Here is a 25,014-nt window from a genome sequence, read left to right as displayed (position 1 = left end):
AAATGTTTTCACTAAGTAGTTTAAAATGGCATTGACTCTTGGCAAGCTGGTTATTAGAAGAAGCTATGATTTGAGTCATACAACCTAAAACCAAATCTGCTTATGACTGATTTGTGTTTCAGGCCTTGCTGCCTTCCCATCCACTTCAAAAGATACAACCTTAAAGATTCAGTCAATGCCTTACACAGCCAACATGTTCTGTTATTGTTTATTTCCTATGCCTAAATGCTTTTTAACAACGATGTTTTTCCTGCCATGTTTGTCCCAGCTTCTACTGTGAGCTACTGTGGCTTTTCCCTGGCTTGGGTTCACCTTGGCTGGCCACAAGGTGCTCACGAGCTACTCTCTCCCTGCCCCATCTTAGCAGGACAGAGAGAAAAAACATAATGGAAAGTTCAAAAATGGAGATAAAGACAGGGAGCTCACTCACAAATTACTATCACAGACTTGACTTGGGGAAGATTCATTTAATTTATTGCTAATGAATAACAGGGTAGAATAATGCCTCACCATGGCCTTCAGCACAGGCTGCAGCGGTGTCTCTGCCCTGGCACCTGGAGCACCTCTTCCCCCTCCTTCTGCACTCACCTTGGTGTCTGCAGGGCTGTTCCTCTCACATATTCTCACCCCTTTCCCTCACACCTGTTGGGCACTTTTACCCTTTCTTTTATCTTTTATCACAGAGGCACCACCAGCATCTCTCACAGGCTTACTTTGGCCAGTAGAGGGTTTTCCTTGGAGCTGGCCAGAACTGGCTCTGTCTGACACGAGGGCAGCTCCTGATCTCATCCCACAGCAGCCCTGAACTCCTGCTATCAAACCTTGCCACAGGAACCAGTCACACACTTCATCACACAGAAACAAAACCTTTTCCAAGTGATTAAGTCAAACATAGGAATAGCTGCCCATACAGATTCTTAGCTTTACACACAAGTGAAAAATTCAATGACAAAGGCTCAATGAAATCCTCTTTGCATTTCTCTCCTTCAGGACATAACGTGGCTGAAACCTCTCTTTCACCTGACACTTGAATAGCCAAGCACCCACTACATTTGACACAAATGGGTACAGCTGTGACTGAGAATTTGTATGGAATTTCATGATGAGAACACAACTTTGTCCCTGAAGAACAACTGCTGATCAAAATAAACCCATCATTTTTTATTTTTATGTTCTTACCTCTCAAGGAAATGGAAGACCTGTAGCTAAAAATAAGAGCAACAGAGCCCCATAGCATAGGATCCAAATATCCAAGTGAGTCAAGGATAAAGAATTCCAAAGGCTCTAGATAGTCATAAAAGAAATGTGTTGAGCCTAATTCTCTGGTAATTACCAATTCATTTCTTACCATCCCAGGGTATATTTGTGCTGGTGTAGACAGATGATTCACAATCTATTCTTTGCTAAGACCTATTTTGAGAAATCAAAAGGATTTCTCAATGTTGCATAAGCCTTGGGGACTGAGAAGAATAGCAGCAGAGCTAGAGGAATCCCAAACTCCACTACTCTTTCTTCTTCTCAAGGATTGCCACATAAAAATGCAGCACTTTTTAAAATGGGCTTCATACACAGAAGCAGTTACATACCATCTAATGGGTGAGTGTTTGCTGTTTGGCTGGAATAGCTCATATCTTTGCATCCATCCTACAAATGCACCAAGAACTGAAAAAAAAGCACTTATAAAGGATGGGTGCTGTAACATCTCCTAAACAGAAATCATCACACTGGGGCAAGTGCAGTTTGTAGGCAGAAGTAAAACTGGTCAAAGCAAGTTAAGCCTCTTAATTTTAAGAAAAAGAAGTTGCTCAAAATTTTTTTTAAATGGCTAATTAGCATTTATACAGAAATAAAATATTTATTTTCTATATGTTGATATTTTTTTTTTAAATTACAGTGTGACTTAGTATTTTTTGTTAATTTCAAATCTGCCTTTCATGCTTTTGCTTTATAGCTCTTTTGGTTTTAGAATGGGGTAGAATAAACTATTGCAGTTGGAAGGTACCAACAGTAACCCTACTGTCCCACTGCCCACAGTATCTAACACTGACCAAAATTAAAAGAAAGTGGTTGATGGCATTGCCCAAATGACTCTTATACACTGACAGGCCTGGGGCATCACCCAGCTCTCTGGTAAACCTCCTTTGCCTCCTAAAGTGCGAGGAGAAGACAAGCTCTTATAAAGGCTTATCCAACTTTCTTTTCCAAAAGAATAAATGAAACAAACAGGAAAATCAGCTAGGATGGTGTGAGAAATGATCACACTGTATCAGAGAAGAAAGAAAATATTCAGTGCTCCCGAATTAGAGATGGTTGTATACACTTTCCACTGATGCCACTAATATTTTCATTACTTCCACTATAATGAAAGATGAAATTCCACACATAAAATCTAAAAGGATATTTAAGGAAGGATCAAGAGCTCTTGGGAAGCAAATAAACCCTTGAAGGTGTTATTAGTATATTGCTTATAAATCCATAATATGCATCTGAACATATTTAGAATACTCAGTCTTTACTGACCTTCCCTCAGTATAAATACATAACACATTCTCTCAAATTAATTGTATTTAGATTTTAAATTTTTTTTGAAAACAAGAAGAAAAGCTTATTTGGGAAATACATGAAGATCTGGCTGCTTCTGGAGGCACAGAAAAAATGGTTTCTACAAAACACAGGAAAATATTATGACTGATAATATTTGTAGTTACCAGACTGAAATAAAAATCTTAGGCTCTATTATTAACCTCAGTGGCAAAGATCAAATTGGAATCAAAGAAGAAACATCTGCTAAAGATCTGCCCAGTGAAATGTTCTTGGCACAGCCAGCCACGATCAGCAAGAGACATGCCCTCATTTATCATGAGATGTACAATTAGTTTGGCACAATATTTTTAACACATCAGATGTACACTGACAGGAAAACAACACTAGACTTGTCCTTACAGTCAAACTCTTATAAAGCCCAATGCTTACATCTGTTGAAAATGACACAAACATTTGTTTCTATCTATCACTCAGATAATTTGGGTGACAAAGGTCATAAAATACTGGAAAGTCTCACATGACAGACAAACTCCCACTGGAAAGTCATCATGTCCAACTCTCCACTCACAGCTCACTCTTTATACATTGCAAATTTCCACATGAAATAGAAGTAAAATATAGATCTTTATTCTGTGTAAGTTTATGAGAAGGATAATTTGGTAGTGATGCACTGAACATCTGCTTCCAAACCCTTGCTGTTGCTGGTTGATACAGTTTTTGAGAGAAATCACTCTGGTGATATAGAAAAGAGGAAAACAACCCCCTAGAAAATATTTCTACTGGTTATAAATGTACAGACTCTTCAAATTTATAATTCTTATTTGTGAGGAATATGACATTTATGAACAACCATGGCTTTGAAGTACTACATTGGAGTCATTCCTATCAAATGATATAAGGATTCTGAAACACAGCAAAATACAGACTTAGTATTAAACATGTCCCTGTGGGCTTAAATCCTTTCATACAGAAAACAGTGACCAATTATTTGGGTTGGAGCAGAACTGAGACACATTTCAGTGACTTTCTGCATTTTTCATAACTTAAGAGTGCTAAGTGCCAGATAAGCAAAAACTCCAGTAAAAAAGCCAGTCAGAGAGAGGCTCCCACTCTTATTTCTTACCTATTAGTGACTTGGATAGTTTCCAGACTTCATGCATTTTAAAATATTTTTATTAAAGACATAACCACATGCCCTCATGATTTACATCCCATATAATCTCGCTGGGGAAGAATTGGTTATAAGGCAGATATGACATTTCTGACACACAGTGCTACTTAAAAACAATCATACCTTTCCACAGGGTACTTAAAAGACCTGCAAAGTGTATGGCCTATGAAACTCCATCTGCTGTGCAGAAATAAGCTGTTCAATAGCTGTCCAAATCTATACTTTGCAGGAGCAAGTTAGCAGAAAGTGTCTGCTCAACTCAACTGTTTCAGCAGATGAAGTTGAGGCAAACTGGAATAAATCAGATGAATGTTCTACAATCCAACCATAGGCTACTTTTCTAAAATTATGGGCAGTAAGTAGGCTGCAGATTGAAAATGAGGCCCTTGGAAGTGTGAAAAAGCTTGTGTGTGTTGTGCCCAGGGCTAATGAGCCCAACAGGGCAGCAGGGCAGGTTAGGTCTCGTGCTCCCAGCTCTTTCAGATGGGGTTTGAACTGTCCCTGTGTCTCTGCCCCAGACTCAACCTTCCCCCTGCCTGGCTGCAGCAGCAGCAGCAGCAGCAGCAGCACACGTGCAGCATGCCCTTGGCTCACCAAATTATGCTTTGGCAGTGGCCATGTATCTGTAGGCACCACAACACCTCTGTGTGCTTTGTAATCAGTTTGTGCAGGTCTTGTTCTGTTGCTTTGTTTTACCTTACCCCAAGTGGGACCAGGATGAGTATTTATTTCAACACAAGAGTGAAACTACTACATGAAAAAGTGGGAGGGTCACAGATGGAACCAAGATCAGGCATCTATAGGAAAACTGGCATCACCTCCAGCACACCACAGAATTACCACTGAAAGCCAGATATGTTTCCACAGACATATGGAAAATTATACTTTGCACAACTGACGAGGATCAGAGTCCACTTAGAAATTTATAGCCATTCAGGGAACACAAGTGTTTAGTGTAGTATGACTTAAACCTGTAATAAAAAAATACATACTTACACACTGAAATTAAATGTGAAAGGTGGGAGTGTGAAACTAACCAATTTAAAAAATAAAATTAATTAAAACATGATCAAAAATTTAATTTTGGTTTTAAAGAAGATATACCATTTTCAAGATAGTTTTATTTGTTAAAATAAGGACAATAACAAATAACTTTTCAAACATTTTGTCAACCTGTTTAAATCACTTCTTAAATACTTTGTGAGACACATGTACAATGTGAGATACCTGCACAATACTTGAGCTGCAAATGAAATAATTAGATATATATGTTCTCAATGAAGTCACATGACGTTTCCTTAGTAGTGCAACTGTGTATATGACTCCAGTTAGTAGGCATGATCCAGACTCTCTTAAAAAAATTTTATAGATCTCTCTCTGCAAAAAGACTCCTCTCCTTTCTAAAGATCAATTTCACCAGTAAAATGGAGAGCAATTTCATTCATCATTGCATCTTTCTTTAAATCTTGGGCCCCATAGATTCAGACCTACGACCCTTCCATGTGCTGATGCTCAGTATGATCCCTGCCATGAGGATGACTTTGCAACAGAGGATGCAGAAACATGGCCATCATCTGCAAAGGATGCCAAGGCTCACACAGTCCCCATCCATACCTCTGTAAACACCTTCTGGATTAGAATGAAATACTTTTGATGCTCATTTTATTATGTCAAAAATAACAGAGTTCTTACCAAAAAAAATGATCTTTAGAAACTCGTTCCTGCAGAAGATTCCATTTTTTCCCCAAGTCAATAGATACATAAATCTAGAAGAGGAGAAAAGAAGGTGAAAAATTAGATTACAGGAAACTGATAATACTGTACATCTTCAAAGACAGGCCCTGTATCACTATTAGAAAGACAAATTGTACACAAATTAAAGGAAAAAAAATGAAACAAGCCCAAAAACACATTACCAAGAGCTCACTCCCTTGTTTTCCAGAGTAACAGCCTTTCAAAAAGAAATTCTTTTAAAATATCATCTATAATAAAGAAAATGCTGCAACAATGACTTTTTGTTTACTGTGAAAACACAATTCATTTGGAGTAAGATTTTTTTTTTACCTCAGCGTGGTTACACAAAAGGGATGGTAAAAGGGCACTTCTCCTTCTTCCCTTTCATTGGCCAAAGAAGCACAAATGTTTCCTTAATGCTTCAAGCCTTAATGCCATCAAAAGAACTTCAGCCAGAAAGACAATGGATTTAAAACTGCTAAAATAGGGCCAAAATATATTATAGAAATGCTTCATGGATTTGATGAGAGATGGATCTATGGGGTTGCTCCACAGACACTAATTTGTAACCCATGAGAAGTGGGCCTTCAGCACAGAGGCACAAGATGGCCTGGAGGAGAAGGATTCCAGCTCCACCTTCTCCATGAACAGTTCCCCTCTGGCAAAAAAACAAATGCTAATGATATGGATGGATATCAAAAGTGCAGATGAAAGATGTTCTCCCTCAGAATAATGTGGGATCTAAAATAGCTCTTAACAAATCTCCTTCCTTTAGCATTTGCCTTCAAAATGTGTTTCCTCTAGTTAAAATAGGAAGTTTCTATCAGACTTCTAAAAGACAGATTTAAAGCCCCCTGCTGTCTGCATGCATTTCTTATTTGATCCAATTTACATAAGATGGGGTTTCTCTTGATATCTCTAATAAGGAGGATAAAAAGGCAAGTAAAACTGTTCTCAGATGTAGAATTCACCAATTCAGTAACTGAGTAGTCTGGGGGAAAGTATCTTATAAAGAGTAGTCAGGAATGTTTATGTTTTAAAATGGTAGGTACAATGACAAGAGATAAAAAGCCCCCACAGTTGTGTGTTATGTTCTATTATAGAAAAACAGCAATATTAATATGTAAAGATAAAGGTTGAGGTAAGGTAGCATAAACTCTATGGGTAAATTTACTGAAGTTTGAATTAGAGATAGAATTTCCCAGTTACTCTGCACTTCACAATAACTGGGCTTGCTTCCATTGCACACTTGATTAAAGTAGACAGACCACAGAGTAGGAAACTTCCATGAGGACTCAGACTGCTTATTGACCCAGTCAATGCACTGAGAGAAATTATTGAGGATCAAAAATTCTTCATCCTCAGAGCTAAATGATGGGGCTGCAGAGCCAGGCTCCTGATTTGCCTGCTAAATTTCTGCTATTAATTTTATGTGGCTTAGGATTTGCTGCAGCCAGGGTGTTCCAGAACATCCTGCTCTGAGCAACCTTCTTGGGGGGATGGATGTGGCAGCGAATGGACTGGACTGAGCATGGTGAAAAACCTGAGTGCTTACTTCTTCAAACACCTGTGACCACAGGCATTGCAGAGAAGATAAGCATTGGGTTTACCATTTTTCTAAACAGTCTCTGCTCACTGAGTAACCTCCCTCAGTGGACTGCTCAAATCTGGGAGAGATGATCATTTAATGCGCTATCCTTACCCTGTTGTCTAAGCTGCAAAGACAGCCAAGAATATTCCCAGCAAGAGGGAACAGAACTGTTTAGGCTAAAGGACAACACTGGCACATGAACAAAGGGATATATTTTTGTCATCAATGAATTTGAGTAGAAAATGAAAGATTCTTGCTCTTTGAACAGTGGCACCTGTACAAGAGAAGCCAAAGGCCAAACCAAATCCACCCCCACTTCCCCAAACTCAAACTACCAGCTCACACACACACATCTAAGATCAAAGTCTGGGAGCTCATGAGTGTACAGTTTGGCTTCCTGCAGAGGCAAGAAGCCCCTGCAATCTTACTGTTAGGGAGAGTGAAGTAGGACTAATAAGGCATATTCAAATTCAAATGAAATTTTAACTGACACAGTATATGAAATAGATAAAAAATAACATCTAACTAACTTACACACACATTGATCTTTCTGCAATAAAAAAACCCAAGTGATACATATTTTTTTTCAACAGGCACTAATGATAAAACTATTAAATGAGATTAGATAGGATGTGAAAACAGTTATTTTAGTAGACAGCTAAATTCTCTGGCTGAAGCAAACAGATCTAATAGGTCTTATAATTTTGCTTATGCTCACTTGTGCAATAATTGTGTGGAAAAGCTTTATAATAAATATTGAAAATATTTTTCTGTTTCGCCATTATTTCATCCTTTCTGATTCCAAATGAACAATTAAAATCTATTGCATCCTTGACATTTTTTTAAAAAATCTAGAAGCATTTATGTAGGCTCAGCAAATAGATGATTGTTATTCATTATAACTGAGGGGTTGCCAGAAAAAGAGTGTATAGATTTGAGGCAGTAAATGGATTAATCCAACCACATTGACTGGATTTGCATTCATTTATGGTGTCAGCTAGAGGCTAGAGATTTATTTAAACAGAATCTAGGGTTCTGAATGAAAGAATAACATATTTTGCAATATGAAATAAGCCCTAAATCGAATCAAAAGTCGTGAAAAAGGCCAAGATGCTCCAGCAGACAAAGAAGCCTTGCTGACTGCTATTTATGAAGGACCTGATTCCTTGTATTCCTTGCAGTGTCCTTGCAGTCTCTTACAAAGTGCCTTTGTAAGAAATTACTTGAGTAACAGAAGCTAATGGTTTCTCCATTTTAGATTTTTAGTTTATATTACATTCTGATACTACTTTTTTTTAGAGCAGGTAAAGTTACTTAACTCAAAAACCTAGAGTGTCCTGACTCCTCAGGGCAATTTCAGATCAACACTATCTCTCAAGATCATTGATTTTAGTACAGTGACCTTTTCTTGTGTCAAGTTGCAATTCTGATTTTCAACTCCTTCTCTGCAAACATCACTTTATCTTTCTCTCCCTTCTAGACCAAATAGATCAGATTTCATACAAAACAGAAGCAGGTTACTACTGACCCAGTTATAGTCAAAGGTATCCTTCATTCCTACACAGACAAGGTAAAGAGGTAGGACTTGTCAAGGAAGCCTTTATGGTTGACTTTTTTGTGTCATTAAAAGCCTGAGAAAGTCCATCAGATTATCTAACCCTTCCAGCTATTCCTGCAGAACTATTCCTTACTGAATAATTTTTATAGTTATCATTTTTTTTTCTTTAATGTCCAGTCACATTTTAAGCATGGCAAATAGTAGCATCACTCCTTTTGGGAGTTTATCCAATTATAAAATGCCTGAAAATCTTCCTAACAAGCTTAATTGATCAAAACACAAACCAACTGTTTCACTTTGTTCTTCCTCCTGCTCTCTTCTGACAAATACTTCTACCCACTTGTAGTGGGCTGGACATGTTCATACACTTTGGGCTCTTACAGTTCATTATTCTATCACTCTGTAAATATAAGAAATTCAATAATTATATCTACTGTCAGGAACAAAATTCAACTAAAAAAAAAATTCATAACAAAGGCTTTTTATTACTTCATAACAAAGGCTTTATTACTTCCCAGATGTATTTTATTTACATAACATGCATTGAAATTATTTGTAATTGTGCTAGGATTTCAAACCAAAGCAAAGTAAATATTTGGTGTAATTTGTGACTTATTTTGGTTTGCTATGTTTTTTATTCTAGCTCTACCCTTATTTGCAAACCCCTGTAAACATGAATTGGTTTGGGATCAGCTGTTAACTTATATATTCAAAAACATGTCCAAAAGGGTGACTTGGTAAAACATCACTGCAATCAGTGCAGTATTTGGCTGCAGTATGTGCAACTTCTCTGACTAATCTCACCACCTAAATAATCAATTTCTGTGAGGCATGATGAGGGTAAAATGGACAAGAGTTTACCAATTTAAGTTTAAAACAGGAGTAATGGTAGAGGCGAGTCAAGGCTGCTACCAGGACTGGAATGACAGTGAGTTTGCAGCTGCAGTTTTGGCACTGTGAAAAAGAGATGAGCTACACACTTAGAGATGGTGTGAACACTCATCAGGGCTCAGCCCAACCCACCCAGAAAACTGACTTCACAGTTTAACCATAAGAAATCTGAAAGACGGTAAAAATTAACAAACATGAACAGCTCCTGAATCTGAAAGTGGTATAAAGCCACTAAAAGGGAGATAATTATTGTACATTTCTACAGAATCACTGATTCCACAAATCCTATTCTGCTATATGAGTGTGCAGTTTGTTTTGAGAGTTTATTTTATATTTTGTGAACAGCCTTTAGAGGCAATATTTCAACTTCATTAACTTGCTACTGTACTATAAATTGTTTATGGTCACTTTCCAGGGAGGAGCATGTTTCATTATTTTTTAACTGTATTATGCAGAAGGATAAATATTCCCAATATCAATATCAACTGAATATACAAGGATTGAAACTACCATAACCACAAAGATTTGGACATCAATAAAATAAATATTTAAATAAATCTGAAAAACATGATATGATTCCCTTCTGGGCAATTGTTATTTCATAAAACCCAACACTAATCAGCATGTCAGAATTACTTTATTTAATAGAGCAACTCCTAAATTTCAAAGAAAAGCTGTATCTTCAAGCCTTACCTTGCCTTCCTTAGTATAAGCAAGTACTTTATCTTCTTCTTTTGGGTGAAAAAGGAGAGTTTCCACAAAGAAAGCAATGGGTTGTTTCTGGAAAGTGGCTCCTTCATCTGTGCTTATGAAAAGGCTTTGGTCACGGTCATTATGGGAAGAACTTACAAGAATTATCTAAAAGACAAAAACAACAACATACTTTCAGAAGCCTCATTTCTCTGTAACAGAAAACAGAGCCTTATTTTTTTTTGTGTTAATGTCAGATTTTGTACACACCTTACCTATATATCAAAATTCTGTAGACAAGAAACTCAAATCACCAAGAGATAAGGATCACAAGATTTTATTAATCTTCCCTGACCAAACCTGTGAATGTTACTTTCTATGACTTTGGAATCCACACCAAACTGATAATGCTTCTCATCTCTGCTCAGAATGACTGCCTTGGGTTTTGGTGCTTGTACAAGGTTTATGAGGCCACATGATAAAATCCCCAGACTAATGAAAAAATAAAAGAAAAATACTACCAGTAATGACTTATTTTAACATGTCCATATAAATACATCTCTATATCTAGTGAGGCTACTAAATGTAAAAATAATCATTGCAATAGCAGAAGAATGACTGGGGAGAAATAACTTTATAATATCTCTCCATTGTTTTACCATTCTCCTCTTCCTAACATACTTTGAATAAAAAGTAATTCACTGTGATGCAGAAGATTATGCCAACAAATTATCTGCATTTTCATTCTCAGGCCCAAACAAAGCCTTGAATCAAGATAATATCTTGAGCTGTCTCGCTGTGTGATCTTTGTGTTAAGCTTTAAGCAACCAAGAAATTCTCCCCACATAATTTAGTTAGAATTTTACTCATTTCAACTTCTTCAGCTTTTGCTATAACATCATGGTTCTAAAACTGCCAATGTGAGGATCCATTTTGTTAGTTTTTCCAGATCAGAAAAGTCCAGTTGGCATTCAAAAATCTGCCTTTCTCAACTGATAGCCTGCAAACAAACTGGATTTTCAAAGTCCAGCTGGGCTCTCTCTAGCTCACACTTCAAAAACAATTTAAAAAATCCTTAATTCAAAATGTATTTCGGATATTCAGCCAATGGTGCAGAAAACACCACAGAATACTGATCACTGTGATACAGTGACTGTAAGTTGCTTACAGAGATAAATGGCAATGAGTTATGCAAACAGAATTACAATAATGTGAATACAAAGAAGGAGAGAGATTAACAAAAACAGTACAGTTTTAATGTAGTCACTTTTTTAGAGCAGAGCTGAAGTTAAAATTTTGAAACTTCTAATGAATTATACAGATATGACAGCTGGGCTGAGCTTTTACTGCAATTGGTCTTGGGGGGAAAACTATAAATTCAACATTTATAGGTGCTCCAATTTGACAAGCAACTTAAGCATGTGCACTTTTCCCTGAAGCACATACACAGTGGCACTAATTTCGAGGGCTTTCATATACCTCAAATAGGGCACTTATTGGAGTACATTGTTGAACAAGAGAGACAACTGCAGATACTTCAGGGTTCATGGTCCATGCTAAAATCCCACACTAAAGCATATATTAAAGCAAATCTATTCCATTAGCTGCGTGACTAGGTCAGTAAGAAGAGCAAAATAATAACCCATTACATTGTTAAAATCTGGTAATTTTTAATGATATAATTTACCCAAGAGAAAGAAAATGACATTTTTATTGGAAAGCCTCTGTAAATGACACCTTCACAAATGCCTTCTCTTATTTCTACTGTATCCAATGGCTTTCTGTCTCTTGAGCTTTCTGTTCCTTCAAACATTAATTCATTACTATCTACACTCCACCAGTGGCTGCTGGTGGCCTAGATACAGCATTGAGAGATTCTTGTAACACACTCATTTATTAGGTTTTCTGCAGCAGGCATGGCATGAACCTGAAATTGAACGTGGCTGTCATGTGCTGCCCTGTCCCTGTGCCTGCATCTCAAGGGGGAGTGAAGAAGTGTTCATGCCAAGCACAGACATCTGTACTTTCTTGCCAGACTCCCGTCTGTGACTTAGGCTTAAAATATCTGTTTTCTCTTGGAAATAAATAAATTCAAACTATTTTCCTGCTGAGTGAGGTACATAGTGCTCATTCCTGTTGGTTCGTGACCAGAACATGGAGTTCATGCCTTCTGGTCCCCAGAAAAGGCATGAACTGCACTTGTACACAGCAGAAATCTCTGCACTACAGAAATACTGTCTTGCTTTTTTTTTTTCTGACCTTATAAATCTTACACTTCCAAAAATATCAAAATTATGTCTTCAAAATAATAAAGGAATGAGATTTATAAAATCGGGAGTGGTTTTCACTGTTACTGAGGCTTAAATACATGCATGGCTAAGTTTCCTGATGTGGATTCAACAGCACTGAAATCATAAGAAAAATGCTTGTTATAATGTAACACAAACATACTGTGATATTTGCTAATGCTGTCCTTCAAAAATATTATGTATCTTTTGGAGTTAAATCTATTTTAAAAAATAGCCTAAAGATTGTAGACTTGCAAGCATATATGGCAGGGTTGCTAACTATTCTTTTATTCACACACATCATAATTCATTTAAATAAATATTTTTGAAATTCACTTAGTGTTGTGATTTATATTTCAATAGTTTAAACTGACCATTATGTGTCAGACACAGAGATTTCCTCCTACAGCTAACACACCAGGCGCTCAGACTTGCCTGCTGGCTAACACTAGTTATTTAGGAAAATGCTCCAGAGTAAATATTGTATCCACATTAGACGCTTTCCATAAGAAGTTTTATTTACTTTGTAAGTGAAACAAGTAGCAAAACCCTCCTGCAAGCAACTGATGAAGGGATGCAACTGGGACATACTATCTAGAGAGCCAACTAGCAGCGATGGCTTTATCTCAAAATAAACTCCTTCCTTGAATAACTGTGTATTTAAAAACCAGAACAGATTTTAAGCACAGATAAACTTGAGCTCCTTAGAAACATTTTCCATATCATTTCTCACTCCTGTGAGATTCTTCTAATATTTTTTTTTTCAATTGTAGCTTTATATTATGTTGTTTATCTCAGACATCCGTACTTAATCTCCATCCAGCTAAATAAACCACAATAACATGTGTATACATTCAGGTCTTATGAAAGTCTACAACTGCCAGTAGCTACACAGAAGTAAAAAAAAAAAAAAATATTTCAAGGAGATAAACAGCCATATGGACTGTAAAGACAAAGAGTAAAAGTAGTATCTGTTACAGATGAACAAAAGGGAAAAGGAAAAAATCCAATAAAAAAGAAAAATACCACACCATGCCAATGTAGGAATTAAACCATTCCAAAACTAAATAAAAGTCATGCTTTTCCTCATTACAGGGAAAGTCAGTGAGGCAGGAGTTAACAGAAAAACCAAACAAATCTGAAAATAACATAATTAACTCCATTTGTTTAATCTCTCTTTCAAGACTGATTGGCCAATATGCCTGTCTAACCATTCCTACTATGAGTGGAATCACAATCTGAGCCCCAAAGAATGAAAAGATTCTGATGGCTTAGGCTACAGTTCTTTGCGTATCAGACTTTTTCTTTCACTGTTACCATGAAGATTTGGAATAATCATAGTGATTACTTGGGAGTCTTAACAGTAGATTTGGCAGCAATTCAAAGCTATGCTGCAATTTCAAGTGGCAATAAACAGAGGATATTAACATGCATCATTTGCACTGTGTCTGAAATATAACCCCCCTCCCCTCAGTTTACGTCCAATCAAAATTTAAACTCAAGACAAATTTGATCTTAATCAGCACTTTCTCTAAAACAAGGCAATTTTCTAACATATTACAATTGTGCTGTCTCTTTCAACTGCAGCAACTGATCTTAATTTTAATTGTAGCTTTTATTTTCCTTTCTATTTCCCTAGTATTAAAAAGGAAAAAAAAAAAAGTAAAAATGCCCATGATTAATAAATTTTTACACTCACAGTATCTGACTTGCTATAGGAGACTTCTGCAGTAAGTGGTGAGAGATGAGACACTATTTGTTAATTCTATAATCCTCCATAAGGTAGGAAATCAAGACACTCCTCAGCACTCCATGCTGACCCTGAAGGAAGAAACCTCCCCTGGGCAGAGTAAGAAATGAAAAAAAAATACAGAGACTCTTCATTTAAGCACCCAGTAAACATGCACTGAGAAGCCAAGCATGGCCAGGAAGAACCTATCCTTTCTCAGCCATCCCCAGTAGGCTGAACTCCCACTGGACACAGGGGATACAATCCTAAAGAATGCTGGATCCACTCCAGGGAAAAACCCCTCAGTGATGTGAACATGTAAGCCATTATTATGTGAACATATAAGCCATCCCTACTGAGGTCAAATAATTTCACAGAACACTTTCCAGGGAGGGGTCATCAACAACTACTCTGAACAACATGTGTCCAGCATCTCATCACCCTCCCAGTAAAGAACTTCTTCCAACCTAAATCTGCCCTCCTTCACCTTAAAGCCCTGAAGAACATGCAGTGCTAATGTCCAGATGAAGGTGCTCAGCTAAACTGGAGACAAGGCTGCTGAGCACAGGGCATCTCCTGGTGACACCACCACAGACACCTCTGTGGGTGGTGACACCATCACAGCTCTGATGGGAAGTGGCCTTTGAGCCAGCACTGCCAATCTCAGGGCAATATTCAAAGAGCTTCACAGCCCTGCAGTCACACCTTCAACATTTTTAAGACTAATTAACTCTTCTATTTGTCTTTGGTTTACAATTTATGTTATTCATGTATTATTAGATACACTTGGCTGAGAGTAAGATTACTAAAGCTTCTGGTCCCACTTGTAAATGAGATGTTGCTTCTCAGGCAGCATTCCTAAAACACACAAAGTGGACTGCAAAGGGTTATGATTTTTATTTTGGATGGTATGAGAGACCTGATAACTCAAGAGTATCTAAGTGAGAGTGAAATATAGTCCCTTTACTCTCAGAGTGGTGAAAAACAATACCTAAAAAATCAGCCCAAGGTCATTCCAAGCACAGAGTAAAATAAAATGTCTCCCAGATAGCAGCTTAATCTTGCAGATTTTCCCTGAAGATTACATTACATAATCACTCCTCACAAATGTTAAGTTATAAGTGGATCTAATAAGTTTGCTTCTGTGTCCAACTGAATTGGGCGAAATACATAGAAAGGAATTTACATACACCCCAGAACAGTATTTTACTTTTTATGTCAAAATTCACAGCTTCCTCTAGAATTGTTACTTTCTCTTGAAGAGTCCCTTTTAAGCTGTTACACAGAAGCATTTCAAAACAGCAGCTAGTCTCTAGGAGAACCACCATAAGGGAGGGGAAAATGGGAATATTAAAGATGATTCCTGAGGATTATTTGCTACCTCAGGACACAATCAAAGCCCATCTGAAGCAATCCTGGTGGAGTTAATGGAAAGCATGTATCACAGTTTCTTCTCCCCTGGGTTGTGGTCAGCTCATTAATCATTTGGAATATCACAACAGAAGGTGCAATTTTTTTGTCTAGTATCAGCAACACATTAGGCACTTTAGGATGTGGAATGAATATTTAGAGGTCAGGATCTTAAAATAAGCTGGTTAGCAACTGGAGTAGTTGGTAATATATAAGACATACTGAAGAGGGAGTGAACATCAGAGTTAGCACCCTACCAGGAAAATGTGCTCAGAGTAACTGGACAGAACCCAGCTGGCTTTCACTGCACCTAAGCAAGCCTGAAATAATATAATCAGATCATAAAAGAAAATAGTTTTGAAATAGTTGGCTTTCCTTTATGGCATTCACCATAGTGAAATCAAGTTTAAGGGTGCTTACATATCATAATAATGAATGCCTGCAGAGAAACAGCTATGCATGTTCTGAGTGATGTTGATGAACAGACTACAATTCTGCCCTGCTGGCAACCTGTATCTACCTAAATCAGCCAGATCTTTTGAACTAAACACCTCAAAGGGGCTGATGATGCCAAGTCTCTAGGGGACACCAGTTACAACTCAATTCATCAGTCTCTTCACTTAGAGAAGGGTAAGGATACACAAGCTGATCCCAATTCCTCCACAGGAACAAACCTCATGCATCTGTAACCTGCTAGAACCAAAACATCATTGCCCCTTGACTACCATGACAGTGCAAATTTTCTTGAGAAATGCTCTCTTCAAAAACATTTCAGAGCAGTACCTCATGCTGCCAGCCTGGGAATTCAAAAACACTGGCACACATTAGAGCAAATTAGGAATTTCTACAATATACTGAGAAAGGCATGAATATGCCAAAGGTCACAGTAAAAACAGAAGGGTCCTTTGATCTTCTTGCAAAGTCCAATGTTAGCCTGGCTAGTGCTAATTCTTCAGCAAAAGTGATCATTTGATGTACCCCTTGTAGATTCCTACATCCAAAGTGGGCAGAACTTAATGTTGAGATGCTTTGAGGGGTGGCCCCCATATTGGTTTGTTCACATATTCAAAAGTTTGGGTTTAAATCAATGCACTCCAGTGTACCAAGATCTAAATCAGATGCTCTTTTCCAGTATGCTCTAAATCAGCAGTTTGAGAGGGAAATAGCACTGGGAAAGTCATAGCACCAATTCTTGTCACAGCAGGGGAATGTTCCCTAACCTGGTTTTATATTGCCCATGAAACAAGAACATTTTTTGTGTCTCAGAGAGAAAGAAAAAAAAAAAAAGGAGTAGTATTAAAAGCAGAAATGGGCAAGTTTCACTCTTTCCCACCAATATTTCCACAAACATTAGTATTTACTGGAAAAAACAGGCACACACTGACCTTTTTAGCTTAGGCATTCACAGATTAATCTAATTCAAGAGCTTATTTTGTAGACCTCCAACTAAACTGCAAATATTTTCTGCCTCAATACACCACAGAGCAGAAATATAAAACAATGCTTTCCAAACAGGATAATGGATGCACAACAAATGACTGCAGTATGTGATTTGTTCTAAATTAATGAAGAAACAGCTCAAACAGTTCCTAGCCACCAGCCATTAATTTGTCAACAGCAAAATCTGCACTAAGCTCAAAGAGAAATTACGCGGATGGTAATTAGTGACAGGGGGAAAACATGAAGGAAAAAAGGCAGTTGTGGGGGCTAAAATTATCACTCATATAGGATTGACCAGGACTTCATCATCATCTGTAATAGATAAACACTCTTCTGTCTTAAAAATACTAAAGGTATGACTTTTGGTCCTTTACTATGAATCTCATCTCTGTAATAATGCTGTATAAGAATTTTCTGGGAAGACTACAAAAATGAGCTCTCAAAACATTGCTCTGGGAATCTCGCTTTGCAAAATTTTTCCCCTCCAATCCCAAATACTCATCAGGTGTTTTCACAGGCAAAGGCCTTCCCATAATGCACCCAAGACATTCCTAACACCAGCTGAAGCATCAACTTCAAGCACATCTATTCATCTCTCTCCCAGTTTTATAGAGCATTTCTTATGGAGATCAAGGTAATTAATGACTCTGCCACAAGTTATGAAGAATAAGTACCATTTTCCAAAATTGTAGGTAAGAAATGTGTGTGTGTGTGTGTATGTATGTGTGTGTGCGTGTGAATATACACATTTGCAAACACAAACAAGATCAAGCAACCAGGTGGGCCACTTCCAAAGCTGCTGAAGCTGCTGACTCTAATCACTGAGAGCTCTGAAAAGGCTCAGTGACTGGGAGCTCCTGAAGACTGGAAAACAATAAACATCATGTCTGTCTTAGCATCATCCACAAAATGCTTCAGATGTATATCACGGGTCTCTCATGTTCTTTGCTTTTACCCATTTCCATACCTAAAGGGGTATCTGGCACTAGGAAATGAGCTGTTGAAGTCCTTATCCTTCAGGAAGCTCCTGATCCCTTTTGAAAAGTGTAGGCACTGAAAGGAGGTCTGGGTATAGTTAAAGATTGAACAGGTCTTCTCCCCTATACCAGGAGGGAAAACAGAAACCTGGGGGGAAAGAGCTGCTCTGAGAAAGTCTTTCATACTTAAGTCACAACATATTATGTGGGTTTCAAGGAGAAAATGGGAAACAGAAAAAATGGAGAGCAGCAGAGGCAAATGCTGGAAAAACAGTAATTATTTTTCACTTGAATTTGGCCATATCTCCATTATGTAGGCTACAAAGCTTAATTATAAAAGCCCTGCTATTGAAATATTTCCCCTTATCTTTGATATCCAGTCCAAATGGACTGGAAAAAAACCTTTGAAAAGCAGAAAGAAAATGTCTTTTAAAGTAATTTTTGGTCCCATTAGGGTGAATCTCATTAATAGAAAAAGGACTTCACTGAAGAATAGAGCTTTTATATTCAGAAGCATACAGTACTGCTGTGCCTGATTGTAGCAGCTCTGCAGATAATAAACCTTTCTCCACTGGGGCTTAGATTTTTTGCAGTTATAAAATACCCATTTGATATTGAGGTAGGATTTCAGTAAATACACATACCTGGTAGCTGCTGTCCTAGTTTTCTCTGGGTGTACTTGGGAGTGGTGTTGACTGGTACTTTTGGAAGAGGATGTTTAAAATATTTTTTCTATTGAAAAGCATATTTTTTTTTTCCATAACTGAAATGTATTGCTGAAAGCTTACATCAGATTTACAAGTATGATTCCTAAGGCCCATGAGGGACTTGGGGGGAGAGAACAGCTCCCTCTGGAGATGCTCCCCCTTATGCACATCATTAGAAAATATTTGTTGGGGCAGAGATACTGTCTTTGTTCATTAGTTTTTAGAGCACTCACATGTGTGATTGCAGGAACAAGTCCTGGCCTCATCCCAGGTGAATGCTATTATTACTAAACCTTAGGCAATTCTGTACATATTCTCACACATATGAGAGAGAAAAGGCTGCACATCACCCAAACCAGCTCAGAAACAGAAATAACATGCTCTTGCTCATTTGCTACATTGGAAAAATTTAGGGGCAGGTGTTATTGTTTCTACCTTTGTTCCTAAGAATGTTATTTTGACTCTTTTCCACTACATTTTAATGAGAAGTTTGAAAGTGAATACATTAATAAATGAATGAACAAACATTTCTACTAATACCCTTTTCTCCTTTTACTAACATTTAATCCTCCTTAAAAGCTTGTAATTAAAACAGGCATTTGTTTGCTTGGTATTTTGTTTGGTTTTAACATAATATTTTACTGGAAATAGAAAGTTGAGGAGCTTGGCTCCTAGAAGTGTGTTTAGAGACAGCAAACAGCTAGGAAGATTTCAGGAGCTTTCTCTCCTGCCAAGAACATTTCTAGAGATTCAGCTACAAATTGTAACCAATACAGAAAAAGAAAATCCAGGCAATATTGTTATTTTCCTTTCTAAGACAAGCAACTACACAGAGCTCTAAAAACATGACACGAAGGTTAGTCTTGAAGTTACAGTTCTGATCCCAGTCAGATAGAACTCTGCAAAGTGATCATTTTGCAGACCCTGGGACTGATGCCATCTAAAGCAGCATCCAAACAAAACATCAGCCTTATCACTGCTTTTGCCCTTACAAGATTTTTGCAGTGGTTCTTGAGGCTGTAACACAAATGTCTTATGAGACTCTACATTTATCACAGTTTCTCTACATTTCCCATCAATACCAATGAGATGGGAATAAAAATAGGTGTCCTTAGAGTGGTGCTAAAAGATGGGTGTCTGCAGTGTGATAACTTCCCAACACAGCTGAGAGGGACCCAGCAAGGGAACATGCCCTGCTGGACCTCCTGTTTAGGAGCTGGGAGACTGCTGTGATCACAAAATTATAAATTTGCTGTTCTTGGAGAAGCATTTATGGCATTTGGAAGAAGGTCATCACGAGGTTAAGAAAGGAGAAAACTGAAAGGGTCAAAGCCCAGCAAGAACTTAATTTGCCTAACGCCATTAAAAAAAAATTGGTTTTAGTGGCTTTTCTTGCCATTTTGGGTGGCAGTTTTTTGTTGTTTTGTTTAAAACTTTTTTGTTGTGGTTGTTGGGTTTTTTTCCCTGTTGGTATTAGCCCTCTAAATTACATTGTACTTTCTTATTTTTATAAAATCCTTGCCAGTATAACTGTCCAGCACATCTTGTTCTTCACCTCTTATGCTTTAAGCCACTGCAGCCTAGGACCACAGCTAGACATTGCTAAAAAATGTAAGAATACTTACAGACTTTTTTATGGATTGCAATTGAGATAATGCTCCTAAAAACTTGTAAGCAGCATCAAATCACCATAATACAACACAACGAACTGGGAGGAGGCCAGTGTGAGCAAGCCATAAAGGATGAGACATAAAAAATGAAACACTGGGTAATATAAAGAGCCTCTTTCACATAATTAAAAGTTAATTAAAAACTCCCAGTACAATCTCTATCCAGAAAAAAATGGCCTTTTGTCATTTTTTCAAGTGAGTTTCCTGAAAGAAGCACTCATCTGAGAGACTGCAGTCCATTCCAGAAAAGTAAATAGAAATCACAAAATAATCAGCAGCCTGTCCCAGGGGGCATACTAATTTACTAACATTTCTTGATAATTTATTGCAAGTTAAACAGTTCGGCGACATGCAAGAGAAAAAAAGGAGGGAAAAAAACTTATTTACTCTCTTGCCTGACAGTGTCTCACACTCAAATCTATCTCGCTTCATCAGCTTGTTCCTAGGCATTTCTTTGAGAGAATTAATAAGTGGACAAGAAAAAGTTTGTAGAAAAATAGACTATAACTTATTTATTGTTACTGAAAATAAAAGGGCTTATAGAACTCCAAAGGTATCAAAGATGGCATATTTACAAAAAAAAAAAAAAAAAAAACAAAACCACAAAAAACCCCTCAACCTGTCTTCCTCCCCCAAAATGAAAAAAACCCCAACATCTCACCAAACCAACCTCTCCCAAAAACCAAGAGGAAAAATAAGCCTCATTCAAGAAGCAAGATTGCCCAGGGGGATGGCTAGTTTTCCCTAACTGCCTCCAAACAGACCTTCATGATCTGTGAAATAATTTGCCTTGGATAACTAAACAATACATTGTATTTTTACACAAAGGATCCTAATAAAAATGTTTCAGGGAAAATAACAAAAATTTCTCTGAGTTTTAAGTGTATAAATCCAGGTGGTGATTTGGCATGCAGAAATAACACCAAGGCTAGCATTCATAAACAAAGCAGCAAGAAGACCCCACCATCTAAAATGTGCTCAGCACGCCTGTAGTCCCAGCTAGGTTTTCAAAGGGCTTCAGCACATCCATTTTTCTGGCAGCCTGATTACAAGTTGCCCAGGGCAAGACTCTCTCCCTGTTTCCCATCTGGACAGTGCCGAGCTCAATCATACCTTTGCCTGTAGGTGCAATAATGATAAAAGTAAACAAATACAGCTGCAAAAACCAGACTGGTCACACCCAGTGCTAAAAGCAGCTGAGTGTTTTTTGAAGCATTTTTATTTAACCCCAAATGAGAACTTCATGATTTTTAAAGAAACAATAATTATTTATGGCAAATTAATTCAAATAAGCTACACACTATCACTTCCTCTGTCATATGCAGAAAGCAGCTCCACTAATTTCATTCACTGTACTAGTGGTGTGATTTGAAAACTGCTCAGCATCAGAAATTCCCAGCTGCAGCATGGTTTATGCTTCCCACAATTTTTAGAGAATTTAAATCTATGCCTACAGAGAAGCCTGGGTCTGCTTGGCCTCCTATTCTGAGCATCTTTTCCAAGGTTTATCACTAGGAAGAGTTTTCAGTATCCCCGAGCTACAAATGACTTTACAAACAGCCATGGCTGTGGGTATTAATGAAAGGCTCACTGTGATCTGGGCTATTAGAGTAGCTGCAGACAAGGAGAAAGCAAAAGAGAACAACACAGGTTCATGCCCCAAGAACCTGAAGTGGCACCATGCTAACAGACAATAATCACTGCAAGCAATTGAGAAGCTGAACTGTTCCCCTGGAAAACATGCTGTGACAGAGAAATGTCAGATTGCCAACAGCTAGTTGAAACAGGATGAAACAAGAAGCTGAAGTTATGTTTTTGGAGTGGCCTATATAATTTCTGCAGAATGCTAAATTCTTGCAAACTCTCAATAACAAAATACCCAACCTGTCAAACCTCAGCTAAGATGTGTTCATCTGGTTTCCATCTCTCTCTCTCTCTCTCTCTCAGTGACATTGAGGGGCTGTCAGGTCCCTCTGCTGAGCAGGGCACAGGATTCTACAGAGATCCAACAAGGTAGGGCAGCTACAGCATGATGCCAGTATTTTTCTAGTACAAAACAATTGTTTACTTCTTTCTTATCCACATTCAAATTTACAGTGGGTGCATATATTCAGTCTTTCAGTTTTGAGAATTCAATTTGTGAATTCAGATTTAGGCCATAGATTCTTTTAGAGCATGCAACCTACATCTACTGCAGAAAGATACTTTGCAGGAAACTGGGACCACAAGGTTCAAGGTACTGCAGATTTGGTTTCCAACTAAGCCTTGTTCTAGAATGAAGTAACTTCCTACCGAAAAAAAAAAAAAAAAAAAAAAAGTCTGTCTTATATATTGAGACACTTTTCAGAAACAGGCAAAAGCTAAATTCTGCAGGCTAGCCCCACATTCACACTATAACTTATTACCCAGAAGTTGGTTATCTCTGGTTTCTACCAGTGAAATGAACAGTCTTTACATGTCTGCAGAGCTTGGGAAACATTCATGAGATCCAGATCACGATTTCAAGTTTGTATTGTCACTAGTGTCCAAGATTTACCATGCTCAGGCTGGGAATTTATATATTTTGCTCCTCCAACCCCCAGGTACATCTTTTGATTTCTCTCCATTATTCATGTGAAACTGAAAGTTGACAAACTATTACTGAAGGAGAAGGAGAAGAAGAAGGAGAAGGAGCAGTGTAGGTTATAGGTAATTTAAATATGCATCTCCATCAAAAGTTGCAGTTAAAGTGATTTCTTGCTGCCCTGTATCTTTAGCATATCTGGGCCTCCCAGGGAAGCATTGATTGTCTGTAGTTCCCATTATGTAGCTCGACAGCAATGGGTGATCCTGTGATATTATACCTTCCCATCAAAAATGGTTTGGCTTCATGTCAATATTCTGCCTACACTTGTCTTCAGAATTTAGGAATGATTTAAGATTTATTTTAATCTATTCCCAAATCCTCCACTATTTTTAATCAAAACAGCCAACTGTGACCTTTGTTAATCCATACTCACTATGCTAAATATAAGGGGGAAAAAACACCTTCAAAAGTTTCAGGGTACTTTTTGCAATGTAGTTACAGTAAAAACCAATTTGTTGTGGATGGTGTAACATAATGGAAGCTGACAAGGTACAATAACTGTTTCCCAAAGCACACTGCACTCTGCAAACACACATCACAGCAGCAAACACCACACAGCTTTTCCTCAACAGCAGATTTGTAATAAAATTACATTCTCACAAAGCCTTCCCTCTCAACACAAGACCCTAAATCTATGCCAACTCTACTGTATGTTGAGATGAGACTCTGCAACCTCTCTGCTGAAGTCTACACTCTAGAAAAGGAGCAGTAAAGAGCCCTGCCCTGGTCATAGACCAGAATATTATGATAAACTGCTTTATTGGTAGCTTAAAGAAGATTCACCAGGGTATGATTCTTGGAGCCCAACAAAGATGTGCTGCGATGGACAGGCAGCAAAACAAGGCATTAGAGAGCCAGGCTGTATTTGATATTCTCTCAGCAATTCAGTCTAAGGCTTGGGGGAGTGTTTACCTCACCTCTCTGTGCTTTATAATATCCATCAACATAATGTAGGTAAATGCTTATGTGCATTGCAGGATTAATGTGATGGAATAAAAATATGCCTTAATATTGAACTGTCCTTTGCTATAAATAGTACAGAATATCCCTACTTATATTTCTCAAAAAAATAACTACACAGGTTTCATCCTCTCTGGGATTTTTCTCATTTTTCTCTGCTGGCATTTTGACCACTTAATGCAAAAATTTTGTTCCAATGTACATAGTGTAGATCAAAATAGTAACCACTGAACAAGAAAACCAAAACTATTGTGAAGAAAAATAAACATCTGTACTGTTCAAAGAAGTCTCAAAAGCAGATTTGCCATAAATAAGTGAATCTTCTACTCATTCAACTTCATAGTTCCCTGTAGAAATTACAGAGGCAAGTATGAAGACTGTTAAACCTGTGTAAGCTCAGTCTGACAGATGCAAATCTTTACCCTCAGAAATAAAATTTCTTGCTATAATATCTGTTTTAATCACATTTGCCAGTGTAAAAGTTGTGGCTAAAACAATGAAGTCCAGATGTATTTTGACCTTTCAAAAAAACAGTGTGGGAGGTCTATACAGTCCTTCACTTTAATAAAGGAGGGATTTTAGAGAAATAACTAATCATTCCTTATGTAAGTCAAGGCTGCAAAATCAGGTCTGCCATGACCATCTGTTGAACTAAACCAATTTGTGACGAGCATCTTGTTTTTCAGAGGTGTGAGAATTCAGGCCTTTGAGCTGGTTTATCCTCCACAGCACACCAGCACTCTGTGACTTTCATATTATCAAGAAGTATTCAGTTCAGTGTGAGAAGTTAACACTTGTTCTAGCACTGCATTTCCCCCACCCTACCTGTTCTGACCTGAAAGTTTGCCAATATACCTATTTCTAGCTCTAGTAATTACCACTGATCAGATTCTCACCACTCTGAAGAAAGACCTGAATCACAGCACTCACCATTATATACAACATATGAATGGACTGTACTTGAACTGCTCAATAAAAGGAATCAAAAGTTAAGGTCACTCCATCAGCACTCCATCCAGTGCTTCTGG

At 37.7% G+C, this 25,014-nt stretch overlaps 1 protein-coding gene across 2 annotated transcripts in view; it reads right to left on the bottom strand.

Moving 5' to 3' along the window:
* The window catches only part of SORCS2 (sortilin related VPS10 domain containing receptor 2), a 533,743-nt gene that overhangs the window by 102,445 nt on the left and 406,284 nt on the right, over positions 1-25,014 (bottom strand). For both annotated transcript variants that reach the window (XM_059845225.1, XM_059845226.1), the window contains exons 4-5: positions 10,183-10,347; positions 5,408-5,481 (exon numbers count right to left, since the gene is read on the bottom strand). In XM_059845225.1, the coding sequence (XP_059701208.1) occupies positions 5,408-5,481; positions 10,183-10,347 (239 nt within the window). The remainder of the gene's footprint in view (positions 1-5,407; positions 5,482-10,182; positions 10,348-25,014) is intronic.

Source organism: Haemorhous mexicanus, chromosome 4, assembly GCF_027477595.1.
Source record: "Haemorhous mexicanus isolate bHaeMex1 chromosome 4, bHaeMex1.pri, whole genome shotgun sequence".
In the NCBI taxonomy this organism is placed as follows: Eukaryota; Metazoa; Chordata; class Aves; order Passeriformes; family Fringillidae; genus Haemorhous; species Haemorhous mexicanus.
The sequence above is the reverse complement of the archived record's forward strand: the minus strand, read 5'-3'. Positions and strand labels throughout refer to the sequence as shown.